General features: G+C 38.7%; 2 protein-coding genes across 3 annotated transcripts; both read left to right on the forward strand.

Moving 5' to 3' along the window:
• The first annotated feature begins 7,380 nt into the window (after positions 1-7,380).
• On the forward strand, positions 7,381-12,408 carry katnbl1 (katanin p80 subunit B-like 1). Of its 2 annotated transcripts, none has more exons than XM_067482912.1 (10): positions 7,381-7,508; positions 8,450-8,574; positions 8,703-8,740; positions 8,917-9,199; positions 9,323-9,438; positions 9,520-9,570; positions 9,910-9,999; positions 10,186-10,290; positions 11,233-11,326; positions 11,801-12,408. In XM_067482912.1, the coding sequence occupies exons 2-10, from the start codon at positions 8,461-8,463 to the stop codon at positions 11,831-11,833; spliced, it is 924 nt and encodes a 307-aa protein (XP_067339013.1). In that variant the 5' UTR covers positions 7,381-7,508; positions 8,450-8,460; the 3' UTR covers positions 11,834-12,408. The 2 variants fall into 2 exon arrangements, with proteins under 2 accessions (XP_067339013.1, XP_067339012.1); XM_067482911.1 differs by lacking the exon at positions 7,381-7,508 and adding an exon at positions 7,660-7,844.
• Positions 12,409-13,105: 697 nt separating this feature from the next.
• On the forward strand, positions 13,106-16,901 carry emc7b (ER membrane protein complex subunit 7b). Its single transcript, XM_067481092.1, has 5 exons — positions 13,106-13,465; positions 14,798-14,917; positions 15,004-15,142; positions 15,410-15,490; positions 15,812-16,901. The coding sequence occupies exons 1-5, from the start codon at positions 13,233-13,235 to the stop codon at positions 15,959-15,961; spliced, it is 723 nt and encodes a 240-aa protein (XP_067337193.1). The 5' UTR covers positions 13,106-13,232; the 3' UTR covers positions 15,962-16,901.
• Positions 16,902-20,471: the final 3,570 nt, after the last annotated feature.

Consider the following 20,471-nt stretch of genomic DNA (forward strand, 5'->3'; position numbering starts at 1 on the left):
ATGCAGTTGTTGGTGGTGTTATTTACACATAACTCCAAGCCACAAAGATCCACCTCCTGGTGTTGATCAGAGGATCATCATTAACCATTGCCACAGTGGAGAGCGGACAGGAGAGATGGGGCACAAGGTGCAGCGAAGGCTCCCTGATGAAATCAGACCAGAGCTGCCCCTTAACTGTTTGGCTGGGTGCTTCTTCATTTAAGCTAATTGCAATTAAAACCAATGATTTCCAATCTGACTATTTAATAGGCATTTATTTAAAACAAAATTATAAAATCTGAAATGTTCTGTTGCTGTGTTGCTCCGCAGCTACAAGGTCGTGAGTCTGCATGGATTTCCTCTGGAGTCTATGGGCCTTCTGAACATGAATGTTTGTCAGCCCTTTGATAGACTGGAGATCTGTCCAGCTGGTACCTCGCCTCTCATCCAGTGATGGATGGATTGGCTCCAGCACCCAACCCAGTGACCCTCAAGAAAAATAGGGGTGGAGATAATGGATGCATGACTTGTTATTAAGCGCGTTACATCCTTGATTTATCTTGCAGATCCGCTGAGCGCTGCACTATCCCCCAAATTCTCGAATTGAATTTTGTCCATTAGCTTGGACAAAGATCTGGCCAAACGGCTTTCGGCTGGTCCCTTCGGGGGTCACCATGGCGGAAGGTGTTCAACACGTCGATTTGGGGCCTGAACCCGGCACCAGGGTAGCCCTTGGTTGCTGGGTGGGGCCACACCTGGTGGGGTGGAATTCAAACCTGTGGCCCAATGCGCTACCACTGATCCACCAGCCTCCTCAAGTTTCATTGCAAACAAAACCTTATTCCACCGATAAAGGTCATACAGCTCCTTAGCAATAATCACATCCTGCTAAGAGACTCTTAGCCTTTAATGTTATGAGGGGAATTTTGCTGCACCTCGGAGAAATTCCAGCTTAAAAGTTTAAGGCCTGCAGACTAACAAAGACTCTGTTCTTGAGGATAACTTGTCACAACAATCCTTCCTTGCAAATGTAAATCTCCTAATGTGCTTACTGACTGTGTGGGTGGTTGCATTTGTCATAGAAAATCAGATTTAGCTCTCCGTGTTTATCTCGAGCAGGTTTTTAGAGACAGTGTTTACAGAAAGGCCCAGGGGACTGGAATGAGCACAATATGTGGTTTGTCAAACTAATGTTGTGAGCTGATAAATAATCAGTGTCAGCACATCAAATGCTGCGCATTCTAAACATTACATTTAAATTAACAGATTTTGAAGTTATTAGCAAAGAAATAAATCACCCAATTAGTTGGTACATTTTTGGCAGCATCTCTGAAATTTGTTATAAAACTTTTCAAAATTTTTTTGAGAACTGCACAGGCACATTGGGCCTGCATTCTTTTTCATAACCTGGATGGATGCATAAATAACCACAGAGCGTGACCAATATTTTTATCTGCAAAGAAATAAACTTTAACATTAACTTGAACAAAATTGTATTTTGCTTGTACACAACATTTGTATTATTTGAAGTATAGAAGTATGACATTCTAACTTGCTGAGGGTTAGACTTCAATTACATTACTCAGTTACAATAATTAAATCTGCCTCAGTTTTAGGCTAAAACATCTGTATACTGCTAATAATACTTAACATGCTCCCGACTGCAACACGATGTGACAGAACCACAATATCATTAACGCCTGTACATCTAATGCAAACCAACAAAACAATGTAACGTTCACATGTTTTGAGTCATCATTTAGTAATATTTGAAGTTCTAAATGGTTTTGCTTTGCCTACATGTAGGTTTTCTCACAGTACTTTGTTTCATCTTAGTGTCATGTATAAATGTATGTCTACATATTTTTACATCAGCGAGCGTCTGTGTGTTAGTGCCTACAAAATCATGTAGACAACATGCATAAACACATGAACACAATCGGTTTGGTCTGTGTAAATTCTATTCCTGTTATAGTCCTTCAAGCCTTCGGGGCTTATAAAGTGAGCATTTATTAACATGTTGCTAAGCCACTTTCCCATCACTTCTATTTGAGAAAAAGTAGAATTGCTTAATTAAGTACTTGTCCTTAGTATTAGGCCACATCAGCCATAACATTCATACCATCTAGTGGTTATAATGTAGTGCTACACTGGAGTCACCTTAGGAAACATGTAGTCACAGCACATAAACAGTCACAGCGTGTTGTTTAGGCGGCTGCACCCTGTCCACCACAAAATTAAATCCTAAAGATAGTATTATTTTCCAGCTGATCGGCGAGTTGTACATGTCTTTGGACTTTAGGGACCCAGTATAGCTCAGTACTGTCCAAATACGTTATATCTTTCCTTTTTTTACTAAATTCTTTAAAAGGCATTTATTGAATATCTAGAAGGTTTTAGGTGTATTTCATCTGTCCTACTTTCCCCCAGGATGTTCTTTATGTGTCTTCTAACTCCAGACTGGGCTTGATCCTGGACTCATAATATTTAGTTACATGCCTGTGAAAGCAGAGTTGCTTCAAATATGTTTAGCATTTAGTGGTGGCCAAAATGTGATATTTTTTAGATTACCGCAGTGCAACAACAAATTTATCAAAAATGTACCAAAATCTAACTGTGCTTCCATCTAATGAATGGAACATTTTGTTTGGATGGTTTTCATAAACTGTACAGCAATAGCACATTGATTTGGGTTTATTTTCATTTGTATCTCCAAGAATTGGTATGTTTGGGTTGGTACGTGCAACTGCACTCTGATTCCTGAACATGACAAACAGAAACAACTGTCAGACATTTTCATTTTTGTGGCTGTCTGAAGAAAGAAATATCTACAATCATGAATTAAGGTGCTGTCAGGTAGCTGCCAAAATAAAGGAGACAACCATTATAGTATTTAATAGGGCTTTGGACTCAAAATGCCTTGGCCTGAATTCTGTTAGTTAAAACTAATTTATCATCTGGAGAAAAGGCTGACTTTTTTTCTAATTGCACAACTTTCCCCCCCTAGAACTGCACTAAGCGTTGACAGCGTCGTTTACATTTTCATCCACCCTTTCAATAACCACTCACATCCTGTACAGACAATATCATCCTGAGAATACTCCACCACCATAAAGTGATGATGATGGCAACCCAACATGTCACTCAAAATGGCTTTGTATTTTTTGGCATTTACATTGGTTAGTTAGGGTTTCAGTGAACCTGCCACTTGCCTGGAGATTTTCTTTCCTTGAAAGAAACAGTGCAGAATTGCGGATGATGGGAAGCTCCGACTTTTAGGGAAGACGGCCTTGTAACCACTTAAAAAGCCGCCTTCACTCATTTTTAATTTGCTTCTTTTGGTTTTAGTTGGGTAGTACATATAAATAAACGGTATTAAACTCCCTTTTGACTTCTACACATTTAAATATGTCTCTAAGTCTAGCTGAGAAATGCCTGTGGATGACATCACTTGGAGGAACCTTCAGTTCACATTGCGTCATCGTGTCGCTCGTACTGTTATGTCTTCAAACTGCATGGGCAATGACGAGGAAGCGATGCATGTCATTGGGAACAAGGTAACGCTTTCATTCAGGAGAAGGTGGACTTAAAGCAGGTACGTTCATAGCTGCCTGGCTGGGACACGTGACCCCCGGAGTCTACCCCAAACCCTCTGCTGAATGTGCAGTTACATTAATGTGACATTACACTGTGTACATGGGCCTGCACACAGCTGCATATACTACACATACTATGGAGTTTGCAATTGTGGTCAACATGCTTTTCCTGAGCTCCTCCAGTGGACATCGTCTGAATGACCCTTCAGGTGATGTCATCTAGAGGACTTTATTTTAGCTAAAAGCAAATACATATTTTGATATGAGGGAGTCAGAGGAGAGTTTAAAAGCATTAATGTACATTTACACCCTAAACTAAAGCCATAGAAGGCAAGTTCAAACAACCTAACAATTTGGTAAAAGCAGTTGTTTTTTTCTTAATGATTTGATTTTGTTTCCTCTATGTAATGTCACTGCTGCATTAGTGTAACTTTAACCTAATAAAACAGAAATCAGTATCTTTGGAATATCTGCATCTATCTATCTATCTATATACTGTAGAAAGAGAATATTTCTGATAATATTTCTTAATTATTATTATTATTATTTTAATACTGTCGGCTTATTCCCTGAGTTCAGGGTCGCCACAGCGGATCATTTGTCCGCCTGTTGATTTGGCACAGTTTTCCCTTCCCTCCCCAATTTCTACCGATCTTGGTATCGGCGCTGTGCAGCTGGGGTTGGGATTGGGAACGGGCTGTTGGGGGTTCAGTGTCTTGCCCAGGGACACTTCGACGAGTGGTTGGGAATAGCAGGGCACGAACCTCCGACCCTATGGTCAGTAGACCGCCACTCTACCAACTGTGCCACTGCTGCTTAATAAATTATGGTAAATATGATGGCAGAGCCAACAGATGCTGAGCTTAGTAAACTGGAAACATCTGCTCCACACAAAATATGCCTACAGACAACTCTCAAGTTCTTTTAAAAGACTCAACTGTTCTCATTTTTAAAAAAAGGCCTTACACAATTAAAAAAGGGCCCATTGTACTTTTTAAACTTTCACGTAATTAAACAGAGAGAGTTAGGTTAGCTTCTTCCCGGTAAGCTAAGTTTTTACTGGTCATTTAAAGCTAATGTTACCATGCAGACATATACTGACACACTGAGCTTGTTTTTCCCCATTTAACACTTGGCAAGAATGAATAAAATGCTTATATAACAAAAAGGTGTAAGAAACAATGTATGTGTGTAACCCTATCTTAAAGCTACAATGTGTGACGTAAGATAATGCTAAGTTTGAGCACCAGTCCACTTCGGACCTCAGCCAGACACACCACTCCACCGTGAGACATGTTGTTAAAAGCTGTAGCAATGTGGTGCAGCATCTTTTTAAAAACTTCACTACAAAGGGCTTTGGAATAAGGAAACATGTTCAGAGGTTTGCGACGCAGGCGAACAAACTAACAGTGAGTAGAGACAGTTAATTCTTGGTTTTAGTTTCTGTATGTGGATTTAAAAAAAAAGTCCAGTTAATTTAGAAAATCACTGGTTAATGTAATTTTTGTAAACGAATTAGTGATTAGATGAGTCTTGTCAGGAGTCTACATGCAACAAATGCACCTGTATTAATATTTCTATACAGCCTAAAGCAGACAGAACTAACTCATTGCTCAGACACAATCATAAACCTGATCAGAACTCAATGACCATAAACTCTGTGCAGAATAACAACTCGGCCCAAGTTAAACAAATAAAATCACGTTCAAAAGGAAAACTTGTTTTCAAGCAAAATTCATTTGTCCTTTTTTTTTGTTTGTTTTTTGAGATCGTGTGATTTTAAAAACGAGAATGACATGCAGATGTGTGTCACGTGTTCGCGTGGAACCACTTTATCGAAAGCTGGAGTAGTGAGACCGCACCTGCGAACAGAGAGAAATACTGTGTCTGTTACAGATAAAGCTCAGGAATGTCTGTCCACTTTGGGGAGTTTTTATCATGAGCTAATACTACAAGTACAATATGGCACAGACCAATACACAAAGAGTACGCTGCACAATGTAGGTACATAACAACCTGCATTTTATCGGCTACTTTATGTCTTGCGTATTATTATATTGTATTTTAAAATAAGACCACAACAGAGGTGAGAGGCTGAAGCAGGAAAACATTTGTTTCTTGGCTCCTTCTTTAAGCTGTTGTGTAACTTGTTTTTGTTTCCCCTTTTTTAAAGGAACATTGCTCAAGGTGCCGTATTTTCACCAAAGGACTGGATCATTCAATTGTCAGCCACAAATAAGGTGGATGGCTCATATGGAAAATGTGTGTGTGTCACAATAAGTAAGTAAGACGTGCGTTCAGGTGTTTGGCTGCTGTCAGGCCTTCTTTAATCTAAACCTGATTGTAATTTTATAATTCCATCTATTTTCAGCCACTTAGCAGTGAGTAGTCCAGTCTCCCCTCTCATCAGCAGCACTTCAGTTCCTCCTGGAGGACACCAAGCCTTTACATATGAAAAGTGCACCTTACCATACTGTGCGTGCAGTAGAGTTTCCCTGCAGTCTCTTGTTTAGAAGGATCTAAACACAGGAACCACTTTGGTTTGCATCAAAGGTGAGAAGTGAGAAACTGCTCGTGCTTTGTGCCATAGCTACTTTTATTTCAAGAGTTTTTAAAGGAGAAAAAACATGAAGGTACCTGGTTACATAATTTTGATTTGATTAAAACAAGGCAACTTTGGTTCAGCACAATGTTCTTTTCTTTCTTTCTTTTTTCCCTTTTGTTTGAATTGATTATTAAACACACATCTGAATCCCAATCTGTAATTGCAGATGCTGCAATTTTCATTATTTTCATAATTGCAGAAGGGTTGTTCTCTTTTGAGTGTTAGTTTTGGACAAAATCTTTTTACAAACCTTGAAAAACTCAGATTTACAGACGATCAAAAAATATAACTATTGGTTCAACGTATTTTGGGCCTCAGTCCGTTGTCCAAGGACATTTGGACCAGTGGACCATCTGCTTAGGCAGGTAGTTGTACACTTTTACTTGATTTTGATGTTGAATATAGAAAATATGCTGATCCAGTGTGGCATCAAGTGGATGTTAAATCCTCTATCTGGCTCTCACCATGGAAGCGTTTAATTTGTTATACCATCAAGATACTGCAGACATTACTCTGTGAAGGTGAAGCCATCCTAAACAGTCAGACAATAACTATAGGAATTTTCCAGAAAGAGGATCTCTTTGCCTGCCAAAAATGGAGACAAGTCCAGTATGTGGCAGACCTCTTTTGGAAACGTTTTACTAAGGAATATGTGCTTGAGCTCCAAAGGCGGCAAAAATTGTGTTGATTGTTGATGAGTCAGCACCCGAAACCCGTGGGTGATGGGCAATAAAAGACAGACATGGCCTAGTCCCCCAGGTTCGCCTCAATACTAAGACTAACAGGCTTGATAGACTCATAACTAAGGTCTCCTCCAAGAAACAGAATGAGACAGTGCCTGTTCTCCTACGGTGTGTCAACTGTTGTTCTTGTGTTCTGGCACAAGTAGAAAGAAGAGAGAAGACCATAGGAGACTGGTCATGATGTTTATTAGTTATTTTTGTAATTTTTGTAATTGCTAGTGTATTTACATTTACATTTAGCAGATGCTTTTATCCAAAGCGACTTACAAGAAAACATTAAAGCGAAGTCCTATCAGAAAAGTGTGTTGTTGTTTTTTTAAAGGAAGTCTTTTTAAAAAAAACACATTTAAGTGCATTGGAAGGTGAGGAAAAGTTCCGGTTTCAGCAGTTTTTTGAATATTGGGACTGACGTTGCCTAACCGGTTGTCAAGGAAACGAAGTAGGTGGAGCCGGAGAGGGATGCAGCGTCTTCTCCTGTTCTGTGGAATTATGTTGTCATCAGCTCCATTGTGGGACGTGGAATTCAGCAAATGTTCAGTTTTTTATGATGAGGTTTATGGATAATTGTTGGACCACCGGACACAAGTAAGTCCACCTCCACAATTGTGTTTGTGTCCCCCCGCCGCCTCGGAGTAAACCGTTACGTGTAGCGCGCCTCCCTGCAGTGAGGACCACCGGGCACAGCGTGGCGCTGTGGCGCCGCGCTAGTTTAAACGCAGTAAACGTCCAGCAGTCGTCGCTAGAACTGCAGCTTGTCTTTGCCAAGATCAATCCCACAATCCTCAAACGCCGGCGGTGTATTCGTTTGAATGGTTGGAACTCGACTCTGTACACAGAGAAGTTGCGCTCAAGTTCACCGTTGTTCCACGTCTTGGATTTACGTGTCTGAGTAGACCTCAACGCACGACGCACGATGAATCGGTTGGTATTTGGATTTAGTGTTTAAATTGTAAAAAAACAGCCACCGAACTGCCATTAATGAAGCCATATGTCCCCCGAGGTGGAAAGCTAACTAGGTAGCTGTAGTCCATCAGCGGCCCAGCTACGTGTGTTTGTAGCGTTGGAGCTACGAGCTAACGCTAACCCTGAGCCTAAGGCTAATTGCAGCTACTGCAGGACCTCGGGCTAACTAACTTTTAGCTAGTTAGGCTAAGTCACATCATGAAATACTAAGCTGCACTCCTCCATACATGGATCACTTCTAACACGGCAGAAAACCCGGTGTTAGAGTTTTAACTTGCACCTCAAGTAGCTCAGGTTATGTGGCTCCTAACGTTATAGCGCAGCAGCCAACGCCTTGGTCATTAAAATGTAGCGTTTTCGGCGGTGCGTGTTCTGTTTCTCATTTGAATGTTTTATTTTAGTCTCTGTGAAGCTCACTGTTGCACCTGGTATCACATGCTGTACTTATCGAGCCAAGCGGTGCATGTATGTCAAAGACGCGACAGGGGACTCGACTTCTTTAGGAGCCGAGATCTTTGTAACCGATTGTCAGACCTGTTGTCCCCCGATTGTTTGTCCCACAGTTTCCCTTATTATGGCAGCTGGTAAGCATGTCTGGCAACGGAACGTCTTTACGGTCAACCAGAATAACTCCAATGGCTTTCTACGATCCTGTTTGCATCCTGCTGCTGAAAAGAACATGAAGCAGGTATGGGCTCCAAACTTACCAGCAATGACTGACTGTGTAAAAAGTCTAGTCGATGTCAACTTTAGTTGAGTGATATTGTAGTATTAGACTTTGTAGTAGTGGCCTCATCCCCTATCCTTTTGTTTTAGGTGGATATTATAAATAAGGAAGATTTAGATAAAGAAAGGTGAGTCTTTGATCCACATTTTGGGATTCACCAAAATAGCATCACTCACGATCTGTCTCCCTTAATTACTAGACCATTTGGGCATCCTTCCATATTTTCACTGTGACTCTTGATTGAATGATTTTATAAACTGAGATAGATTTGAACCTGGTTTATCTTGATTCCCCTGTTGGCAGATTTCAAGTGCATTACGGCGTACACAGTCCCAGGAAAGCGAAGCAGCCGTCGTCTTTTAAGAGGAGGGGTTGTCCATTAGAGGAGGTGGGCTTGAAGCTGCACCGCAAAGCATCAGATGTAGGCCGTGTCTGTAACCCCGGCATGGCCAACAAGGAAAATGAGCTGGCGTGCTCCGATGATGTGCGGAGCAATCTCTACAATGACAATTGCGGCCTCCCTCTGAACTCTGCAGAGGCCTCCAAGATGGCAGGGGCCAGCTCTAAGTACAGTGACTTAACTGAGGTCTGTCAGAGCTGAAACTGTTTCTGGTGTTAGGAAATGTGCTGAAGTTTTATATTATATTATAATAATAATGGAAATTGCAGCACCAAATTTACTTTTTACATTGTTGGTCTTTCTGTAAAGCTATCAAAGGACCACGAAGCTATGACTCACATCCTTTCTGGGAGGAATCTTCGGCTAAAAGTAGCACTAACGCTATGGCGAAGAAATGCTTGTGAATTTGTGGCCTACCTTGTAAGGTAAAATATAATTGTATTACTGCATGTTTGTGAACATCTAAGGTTTGCAGACTCCCTTTAATCTTGTTTCTGTTTCTGCAGAATTCAGGATGCAGGAGTTTTCCTCGACTGCTTACCTGTCCTAACAAAAAAGTGAGTGTCATTTGTTTTCAGCTATAGCCCAGTGACACGGCTGCTTAATACTGTGATCTGTGTGTATTAAGAGCATGAATGATCTGAATGAGGTCTTGTCATGTAGACCATAGTTAAACAGTTCCAAAATCAGTTTATTTGAGTGAAAAGTCCCCAAATCTGTTGTTGCCAATCGATCATTTACTGTGAAATAACCGTCGACACTAGAAGTAGTTTCTCCATAATACAAAGAAGACAGAACATGACAAAGCTTATGTTTGATATGGATGAAATTTTGAACATATTGTGTCCACTGTCAATAACCAGCTTCCTTAATGTCACTCTGTTGTCTCTCATCAGTCTTCAAACCGAAGCATCTTGTTTGTCACTTGGCTGCTGCATTGACCTCGTGCCCCAAGTGAAAGTGATTCTTGCCAGTAAATACGAAGAGTAAGTGTCGCAAAGGACTTGCATTCATATTTTATAATCTCTCTCTTTGACGTTATATCTAAACATACAGAGTTAAAAGAGATTGGATTAGCTGTTTTACTCTTTCAGATGATGCACCACTCATCTAAACTATCAGCTTTTCTGATTAATAACTAATGAACTGAGCTGAGAATCTGCTTTTTACAGACACATACTGGTGGGTTTACACTGGGTTCAAGCTGTCATCAGGAAATGGTGGCTGGAACTTTCTAAGAATGACAAACAACTGCAGGACAGTTGTTCAGAAGACAGGTGAGCATTACATGCTTAAAGCAATGTAATAGTCCTTCCATAACATCAGTAAGACTTTAAATGTAGTTAAAGATATTTTCATACTTCCATTCTTTTCCTGTGTCTTTTATATTTATTTAAGAAGCAACCATTGTACTTTTTGTTACTGAAACAGAAGTAACTCATTTGCCAAAGGACTGTGAGGCATTTAACTTCAAGTTAGTTAGATTGATTAAAAAATGGTTCACATTGCTTATTACACCCTCATTCTATATTGCTCCCACTGCTTTGTATTGAGGAATAAAACTGATTTCTAGAGGTGATGCTGTACTGATCAAGACAACATGGGAAAATTCAAAATAGCACCTAGAACTTTACTAAATGTGTCGTAGTGTATGTTGTCAATGATTTGTTTTTGCTTCTTGCTCTAGCATTGTGTCTAATATTCACTTTCAAATTAATATCCTTATGTAATTTATAACTTTTACATGATGTTGTTGTTTTGAGTTTCTTTTAAAAGGTTGGGTTGCATCTAGTGGCAACTTGACTTACTTGAGGTTCTTGAAGACATTTCATTCGTCATCTGAACAGTTCTAACTTACATTTGTAGTCGCCTTCTTTGAACCTCTGTGTAGTTCCGTGAATATCAGAAGCAGTTGAATTATCTAATCTAGGTCGCAGACTGATACATCATGCCCGAGTAGAGGCAAGTCCTTCAGTGTGTCTATAGAGATTGTTGAAAATGTGATTCATTTAGAAAATGACCAAAATGTTCCTTTTAAGCAAGACCATTTGTGACTGAGCCCCCCCTTTGCGTTAACCATGACCTAGATGACTGAGAGCTACCACAGACCTTTTGAACCGAAGTTGTAAACATGTAGAAGGGGTGTAAATATATTTGTAGTTCTATATTATGAGATTCCTCAATTGTAATGAATTGTATTGTCTGTATATTTATTGCAGAAATATTGAAGTTATGAAGCAGCGGCTGAAGGACTTGTGGAAAGAGGGAACCGTGTTATGTTTGGTTCCAGGAGCTACAGGAGAACTGGCCAAGGTAGGAAGGATGCAGTCATAATACTTATCAGTGATGTATTCATGGTACAATAGCTGTTAAAGGTCATTAAAGGCATCATGTTTGGGTGACAAGAGTTTATGAACTGTGCTTAATTCTGTTTTATTACATGTCTGAATATTCCTGTTATGGGGGGAAAAAATAACGAAAGTTTGATAAACCTTTAAATGAACCAGTGTCACACATGGATATTTGAACTTTGAACTGTTTTACCAGACTCTGCATGTGCTAGTGCGTTTCTTTTTCCCTCCTGCTGTCTGTTGATTTTTGGGTGGACACATGCGACCGCTCCCACTCTTGTGTTGTGCACGATAACCATATCATTACAAAAAATGTGTCTGACTGTGATTTAGTCGTCGAGTTCTACTATGATACTATGTTAACAAAAACGCAACAAATTTTAATGTATGCAGTTTCCTTAGCGACAGCGGGTTTAATCTGTTCTTCATGTTGCAGGCCATAGAGGCTCATCTGTCACAGCTGCCCTGAGAGTCGTCCATGTAGGACTCCGAGGATATGACCACTACTGTCCGATCTGGTCTGTGTTTCGAACTGATAATGGTGCAAGAGAATAAGACTGGTTCATTCTGCCACTTAAACTCAAACCTCTTAACTGGGACTGAACTTGACAATTCAGACACACTCTGTTAGTAGAGCTGGTGGCTCCTTAAGGAGAGGTGAGAGAGCCTTTCTGCATAAATAAGAAAACAAAACACAGCAAATGACTGCTTCACATTGAAGTGGACCATTTTATGAAGGGGCATGTTTAATGGACCTCCACGAGACTCGCTGCAACGTCGCTCTACGAAGTGCCAAGCTCTTTCGATCACTACACCACTTTGCCATGGAATGAAATTGCACTCGTGGATGTAATGAATGCTCTGCTCTTGTCGTGTTTTTTGTTTTTTCATGACCAGGTTCTCCGGAATCAGGAACTTGAATCAGTCTTAAGTTATTAGTTTGTTTTCATTTTGCATCTTCATGTGACATTTGACTGTATAATGTAAAATGTAAAAACAATGATTCTTTTAATCTTCTTTTAAATAAATTTGATTAAACTTGAATCTCTAAGTCTTTATCTTGAATCTTTATATAGTTTTGGAATAAGCGCACTGTGATAGTGTAGGGCTTTGTCAGACAACATACTGAGAGGATTGGTTGATTTAAATATTAGTTTTAAAACATGCAGGTATGGCTTAATGTTTACTTGCATGTATTTGTACACATAATTGCTCTTCCCTGTTGACCGGGCTTAGTTGTTCAGGCAAAGTGGCAAAACAAGAATTTCAGCTTTTCTTTATTGCAGTTAGTTTTTTGTTTTCTTTGTCAAAGCTTTATTACTACAGTAGGTTTCAGCTTTCTGTTGAGTCATAAATGCTAAATATCTGAAGGGTTGAATAATGTAAAATAAAATGCCTATATATGGATCTAGATATTAAATGACAATTCTTTTACAAAGCCCTTTTTTCTAGTTATTTTTAGTTTTAAGGCAGTTATTTTTCTGTTTATGTAAGTAATTATATGATTATGAAAAAGAAATGGCCTTCTAAGGTCTTAAAAATTATTTGCTTCACAGCAAAACACAAAGGGTTAATAAAATTGAAAAGACGAGAACAATAATCTAAAAAAACGAATAATCTATAATACTTTTAATAATTATATATGAGATACGCCAACAACAAAAAACCGCAAAGCTTTATTTATAAGGTGCATCTCACGTGAATATAGCCTTGTGTGAACAGCTGTGTGGACAATAAAGCTTTGCAGCTTTTGAATCGACGTCATTTTTCGCAGCGACAGCTGATGTGCCGAGTCTTCCGTCTGCTCCCGACAACATACATGTTGAACCACACTTAGAAGTAATTTTATTTTAATAAACATCGCCAGAATGTTGTTCAGGGAAAGAATATCGCTGTTATGGCTTTTCGTGCAGGCGGCGGTCGTCGTGGCCTGGTGTTTCACTGACATGGAAACGGGGCCTAGCGCAGGTGTAGCGACACAGCCGAACGGCGACCGGTTCAAAATCGAGGGTAGAGCGATAGTCCCGGGGGTGAAAACACAAGACTGGGTCTCCACGGCCAGAGTCCTGGTTGAAGGTGAAGATTACGTGGGATTTGTTCGGTAAGAAACAGCCACAATTACAACCCCGGTAGCTGGCTTGCTAGTTAGCATTAGCATAGCCAGGTAGCCGCTGCTAACTGCGTTGCGGCTGCTGCTGGCAGCTGGCCGGTTTCTAACGTTACTGTCTAAACCAATTTAGCACTTAATGATTGCTCGACATCCTCCTTTGTCACCGAGCTCATTGTCACTGTATTTCACTGTGAGTTTCGTGTCGAGCTATATCCAAAACGAATTTCGGCCACAGGGGCTAGATGGTGGTAGTGGTAGTGGTTTAATGATCAGCCCCAGTGGTACGATTACACATTGAAAGCTAGTGTTTTAAACGGTCTCAAATACACAACGAATACATTAACACACTGAAAGACATTAAAAGCACGTCAATCCTTTCTCATCTCATTGAAATATTCAATGGTGATGGAACATATAAATGTTCCTTAACTGCTTTTTGAAATCTATTCTCTATTTATGTGCCAGAAGATTTATACTTCGATATCACAACTTAAGTTCCTTATTAGACCAACGTTTAGCTTCCAAAATATTTATAATTATCACAAACTGTGGTTGTACATCATAAATATTTTGGAAGCTAAATCTCGGTCTAATAATCAGCTAACCGCTGCTGCAAAGGTGGTTGAATCGTACAATGAAACACTTTCCACATAAAACAAATTCATGCAGTCATAATATATAATTTAGATTTTTGAATGCAATGTTATTATCTGATGATGGAAATTAATGTATTTATTGTGAAAGAAATGCACAAACTTATAATGAGGGACAGGCAGCAGCTGGGTACCACCTAAAGTTGATTGTGTATATTCTCTCTCTCTCTTTTTCAAACCATGTAATAAAAATATATAACAGTAAATTCATTTTAGAATGTATTATATGCATTTATATGCTTATTTTTTGTTAACATAGCACCAGAGTCAGTTATTACCACTTTTACTCCTTGGTATTTAAAAAGACACTTTATCCTAAGCTTCCAGTAAGTCAGTGTCTTCAGGGCCTTGCGTCCATGCAAATACCTGTATGTAAACTGGAAAGATGTACTAGAAGGGACACTGGTACACAAATCATTGAACTGCCCCTTTTTAAATCATAAGTGACACTAGAATATACCTATAATGTAACTACATATGTCTGAGATGTCATTGAGACTTTTAGTTCTTTGTATTTACACATGAGATTTGGCTACTTGACAGTGATTCTTAGAAAGTCACGAGTCTCCAAATCCAAATAAACACATGTGCAGCCTGCGTGACCACTGACAGTCCTGGAGAACAGAATAGCTTAAATTTTTAAAACGTTGTAAAAATGTTCTTGTTACAGAGCGGACGGAAGCTTTGCTGTGAACGATGTTCCTTCAGGGTCTTATGTTGTGGAAGTTGTCACCCCAACATATAAATTTGAGCCGGTGCGTGTTGATATCACATCCAAAGGCAAAATGCGGTAAGTTTTTAATGTCAGAATCCAAAAGGGAATTGTTTTCATCCTGCAACTCTAGTCCAGCTAAGTAACCATGTGTCATTTTACAGGGCACGTGTTGTGAACTATATCAAAACCTCAGAAGTTATTCGGATGGCATATCCTCTACAAATCAGGGCTAGTGGTTCTCACATCTACTTCATGAAGAGGGAGACCTGGGGCTGGACAGACTTTCTGATGAACCCCATGGTAAAAACCTTAATGCAGTTGCAGAAATGTGCTGCACATGTTTGGTGTATTGTGTTCAAATATATCAGTGATGGAAAGAGATGTGCATGATTGTGCATGACAGTTTACATGGGTTTAGATTTGGATATTGGATGATATGGATTATACGGCTTTGAAAGAGACGCACAGTCTTCTGGTGCAAAACGTCCTATTTCATCTTAATGTTAAAGATGAACTAATCATTTCTGAATTTCATGTTTAACATCAACGTACATTTGCTTCCTGCAGGTTATGATGATGGTTCTGCCCCTGTTAATCATTGTTTTGCTACCCAAAGTGGTCAACACCAATGACCCAGAGATGAGAAAGGTAAAGAATCCGTTTTAGCTTTTCATATTATGCAATATTTAATCTGCATCTAGTTTATTGTTTAGTGACCCAATGGTCAGTTATTTGGGCTAAAGAATTTATTAACTGGTACTCATGTAAGGACCTGAAAGAATAGAGTTCATATACTTTAGAAGTCAAAGGAATAGTTGTTTAAAAAAAAAATGCACGATATATTTGTCCTGAAGTGTTATCACATCAAACGTTTATTTTTCTGAAGGCTTTTTAAAGTCTGCGAGAGTTTCCAGATGTGTTTGGTCTTTAATTTCCCCGTCTGATTTGTTTTCACTGTGCTCCTCACAGGAAATGGAGCAGTCCATGAACATGCTAAACCCCAACCCTGAGCTTCCAGACGTGTCTGAGCTTATGACCAAACTGTTCTCTGGCTCTAAGGCCTCCAGCAAAGCAGGCAGCAGCAGCAAGGGCACCAGGCCGGCTGCTAAGAGGAGGTAGTACTACACTGGACTTGTCTTCTCAGTCTGCCTAAAGAACGAGTTATGCTATGAAAGCATGATTTTTAAGTGTCATTGTTTTCCCCTCTAGGTCTTTTGTACAGTTTCTTTATTAACAGACATTTTGAGCGCATCTTGATTTCTGAAAGGCAATTTTTTTTTTTCCACACTGCACTGATAGAATGTGAAATGTCTGTAAAAGCTACTAGTCTCCATTCGCTCTCTAATTTCTAAATGTTGCCCTACCACTCATCAGCCTACCTGTGCTAACCCTCTGGTGTGCATTTTTCCACTGCTGCTACCTGAAAGAGATCATATATACATAGAGATATACAGAATTTCTTTTTTTCTTCGATTTCAGTAATACAACTGTGACTGAAGACAAAATTTGAATTTTAAGATTGATAAATTCTTATTTAAAAACCAGATAAATAAATTTCACTGAGTGTATAACGACTGTGTTTTTATTTTAGACAGTTATGTGGTGTAAAGCATGGCCAGAATTTATACTGTATATATGTGCATATGGTCTGACAGAACTGTGTGGTTGCTTTCAAGATTTCCAGAGTGTAACTGGCTTTAGTTTTAATAAAGCAGACAATAAAGTCCAAATATGTTTGTGGTACATTTCCTCACTTGGTGGTCAGTCACTAAGTAGCTTGGCCAAAGAATCTCAACTCGCTGTCCCATTTTCAGAGCTTTCAGTCATATTTCATGGTCTTCGTCAGCACAGGGCGTTTAGCTCTATTATGGTCATGAATCAGTTGTCATGAGCTCATTAGGTGTTTTATTTTTGGTTTATTGGATGTATTGGATCTTGATAGTTTCCACTCACGGACGTCCAGTCAAACAAAACATCAAAAACAATCATAAACATACCAGTAAAAAAAAACAAAAAAACAATTCAGTTACCACCAAGACCTAATTCATCAATTCACATACTTTTCAAATTATCAATCAATCTGTGATACTTTTACCAAACTCAGAAAACAAACATTTAAAATTCTGTAGAAATAGACAAAAGAGCAAAAATTGTCCTTTTGTAAATTAATAAATCCTAATTGTAGCAATTCGTCTACATACAAATATATACTAATATAGACATTAATGGTCTATTTTGAAATCATTAAAATACTAAGTAATTAAAAATAAATTATGTATACAGGAAGTTAAACTCCAAACAACACTATCCTGTACATGTGAATGGTTTGAGGACGTAGGATTCATAAATTAGCAGTCGTTGCTTTACACGAGGTTTGTCTGTGATTAAAAACGTGTGTACAACAACTTATCGGGAGATATGCATTTACATTTTTAACTCTTCAATCAAGAGAGAGCGTCTCAAACGTCTCCATGACAACTAAGCAAGCAAACTATCTAGATGAAGCTCGTGTAATATGGTTGAAAGCCCCGGAAAACCCCTAGTACCTTGAGTTGAGATGCTTTCGCTTAACTGATATTTTTAAGGTGAGGAATGAAACCTAGTACCACAAGACGATTGAACATTTTTTTTGTTTGTTTTGTTTTAGGTTTTTTAACCATAGCATCCTTCATCTCTTTGGACCTTCAGTAATTCTTAAAGTGTAACTTTAGTAATTTTCTATGATAGAATCACGTTATTACCAATCCCCATGCAGACAGTAAAAGCAACAATGGATTATCTGTCTGTCAATCTGCAACCTGGTTTAGCTTGTCCTTCTGTAGATCTGTATAATTTACCAAGAAACGATTACAGACGTTTTCTAGACACAGCGCAGCTCTCTGTTCCCTTAGTCCAGCAGCAGTTAAAAAAATGTAACTGGCTATAACACTTCATCGTGGTCAGAAACCATCAACACTAACAGCCCACGCGCGAGCGCTTTAAAACCCGAACAAGTTAATTCTGGTTGAAGTTTGACACTTTATACACAATTCATTGTTTGTTCTGTTTCTGTATGGGAGTTTGATTCAGTTTGAGTTTGAAGTTCTCTTTCTGCTTATATGTAACTGACATTCACACAAGGTGTTGAGAGGCCTGTTTCTGAATACAGTGAATGACCAGATTGAAATGAACAGATTTCACACAAAAAAATCTAAACGGGCACTAGCAACAAAATACAGAAAAAAGACAGAAATCTTCAGACTTCACTGATATAAACTGCTTGGCCAAAACAGGAATTAATATGCCTTAACTGGCAACACATTATTCAGCACCAAGTGAATAAGTCACTAACTAATTCTAACCTTTGCAATGAGTAGCTGACTGTTTATACCAGACCAGGTTTGTGGTCCAACAAAATCTTAGTGTGACTTCTGTGGTTGGGCAGTGTTTAATTAAATTTCATTTAAAAGCTGAAAGTTTCAATCTAACTGTGTCAGGTTACTATGGACATAATCAGAATTATCATTTATATAATTTCTTGTGCTCATAAAATTCCATAACAGGACCAAAACCCAAGTGTCGGTGTTTTCGGTTCTTCACCCTACTTATGGTTCCCATTCTTACGCTCATTTAATACCTGTTGATGATGTAAGACCTTATTGAAAATAAATCATACATATAAACTATAAAGAATTTGGTTGGTAAACATTTGGTTTTTCTTATTCCAACATAGTGTGTTAGTGACTGTTTGTAACTGTGTAACTGATTTGATGCTCAATACTCTACTTAAGATTGTTAATGTGCAACCAACTCCAACTCCAATGCTCGTGTGCAATTGTCAGTAGAATCGATTTACTGTTTGTTTGGCCCTTTTTATGAGACCGTTTGTTCAGACTGAACACACTGTTGTAGCAAAATGCCTGAGCTATCGTGGTGTCTTGGGAACAGAGAGATTTCTAATTACCTCCGGAAGGTCTTGAATTCTCTTCTGCACTTAGCAACAGTATATAAATGTTATTCATGGCATGTTGGCTTTATTAGTCAATAGCTGCAGCTTGTCAAGAAGAAGCATTTCCAAGTTTGAACCAAATCCGATGACATTCAGCAATCTTGATGAAGTTCATGCTGATGAAAGTCTATTTCTGCCTTTTGAGTTTGAGTTTCACCGTCCGTATCAGCAAACACAGACTCACCAAACTGCACAGACACTGAGCGCAGATTCGTTCACAGAGCACTTGTGCAAAACCAAAGGCACAGATGACATTTGACATTGTGCCAGGAATGACAATAAATAAAAGTGCAGTATTTTTATAACAGCATCACGCATTTATCAGAGAGACAATATGGTCGTCGTTTTTTTAAATATACAATAAAATGGATAAATAGGTATTGACAGGAATAGAAAGGAGTGATCCATAAACAAACTCGGATGTTATATTACCACTGTGAAACAAATGCAGTTAATGCACAAAAATGTACAGATTAGCCCTTAAACACAAGATCAAATATCGATTGTAAGAGCCAAGGTAGAAAACAGAAGATAAAACATTTGTTGAACGCTGATATACATTAAAGCATAAAGCATTTTCTTTTTTTAAGGTGTAGAATTCCACATTTAATGTTTGTCGAATGTTTGTGTCGATATTTACAGTGCACGTGAGCAGAAGCTAGAGGAAGATTATATGAGGGTTAAAGGATAGGTTCAGAGTTTTTACCCAGCTGCTTGTTCAGTATTTACATTGAAAGCATGTTTTCACTGAAAATGACAAGTCTCAAAACCCCCTTAAAGAGAGGCTGTTCACAAATGACCCGAAACAAATGACAAAGGAAAACAATTCAAATAGGTGGAAAAACCAGTAAAATTGCCCAAAAAATAGAAAGACAAAATGAGCAAAGCTTATTAAAAAGCTACCAAAACAGATGCAAAATGTCCAGAAATTATTGACAATTTACCAAAAACCACTGAAGTACAAATATACTAGAAAACTAATGCAAAACTGGCCCCAAGAACCAAAACCAAACACACAGAGACAGAAAAAGTCCAAATTACTAAAACATCCACATTTAGGGACTAATTTCTGTCCATTTTAGTCTAGAGGACCTAGTAGTTGGGCTCTGTTCTCAGAGTCCCATTGTCTCATAACCCACTTATATGTAATTAATTTCAGTCACTGCAGAAGTCCGTTCTCGTGTTTACATTAAAACATTCATTTATGTCGACTATGAATGTTTTGAAAAAGGAGCCAAATGTCTGCAATAAAGTCTGTAATAAAAACAGACGAAGGACTGGATCCTGAAGTGGGGACTCGGTGTACACGGATGTACTTGCAATGAGGCCAGCAGCTTTTATTCTCCAATAAACTGCTTGTGAAAAGTCTTCATGGAGACACATAAAGGTATAATTAGCAATGAGAAATAAGTTACTGTAATATTAAACCTTAATGTATGATTTCATGTATGAAAAAGCACGTGGATATTTTACCTTGATGCTATGTAACTCATATTTAGACGTAGTTGTGCACTTGGGATGTTAGTAATGTTCTGTTCTAAGTTATAGTTTGTCACTTCTACAAAAAAAAGACATTGTATATTAGCTTAGCCTTATTTTAAAAGGCAATTTTGCACAGAACATGATTTTTTTTCCCCATCT

This window comes from Channa argus, chromosome 17 (assembly GCF_033026475.1).
Source record: "Channa argus isolate prfri chromosome 17, Channa argus male v1.0, whole genome shotgun sequence".
Taxonomy (NCBI): Eukaryota; Metazoa; Chordata; class Actinopteri; order Anabantiformes; family Channidae; genus Channa; species Channa argus.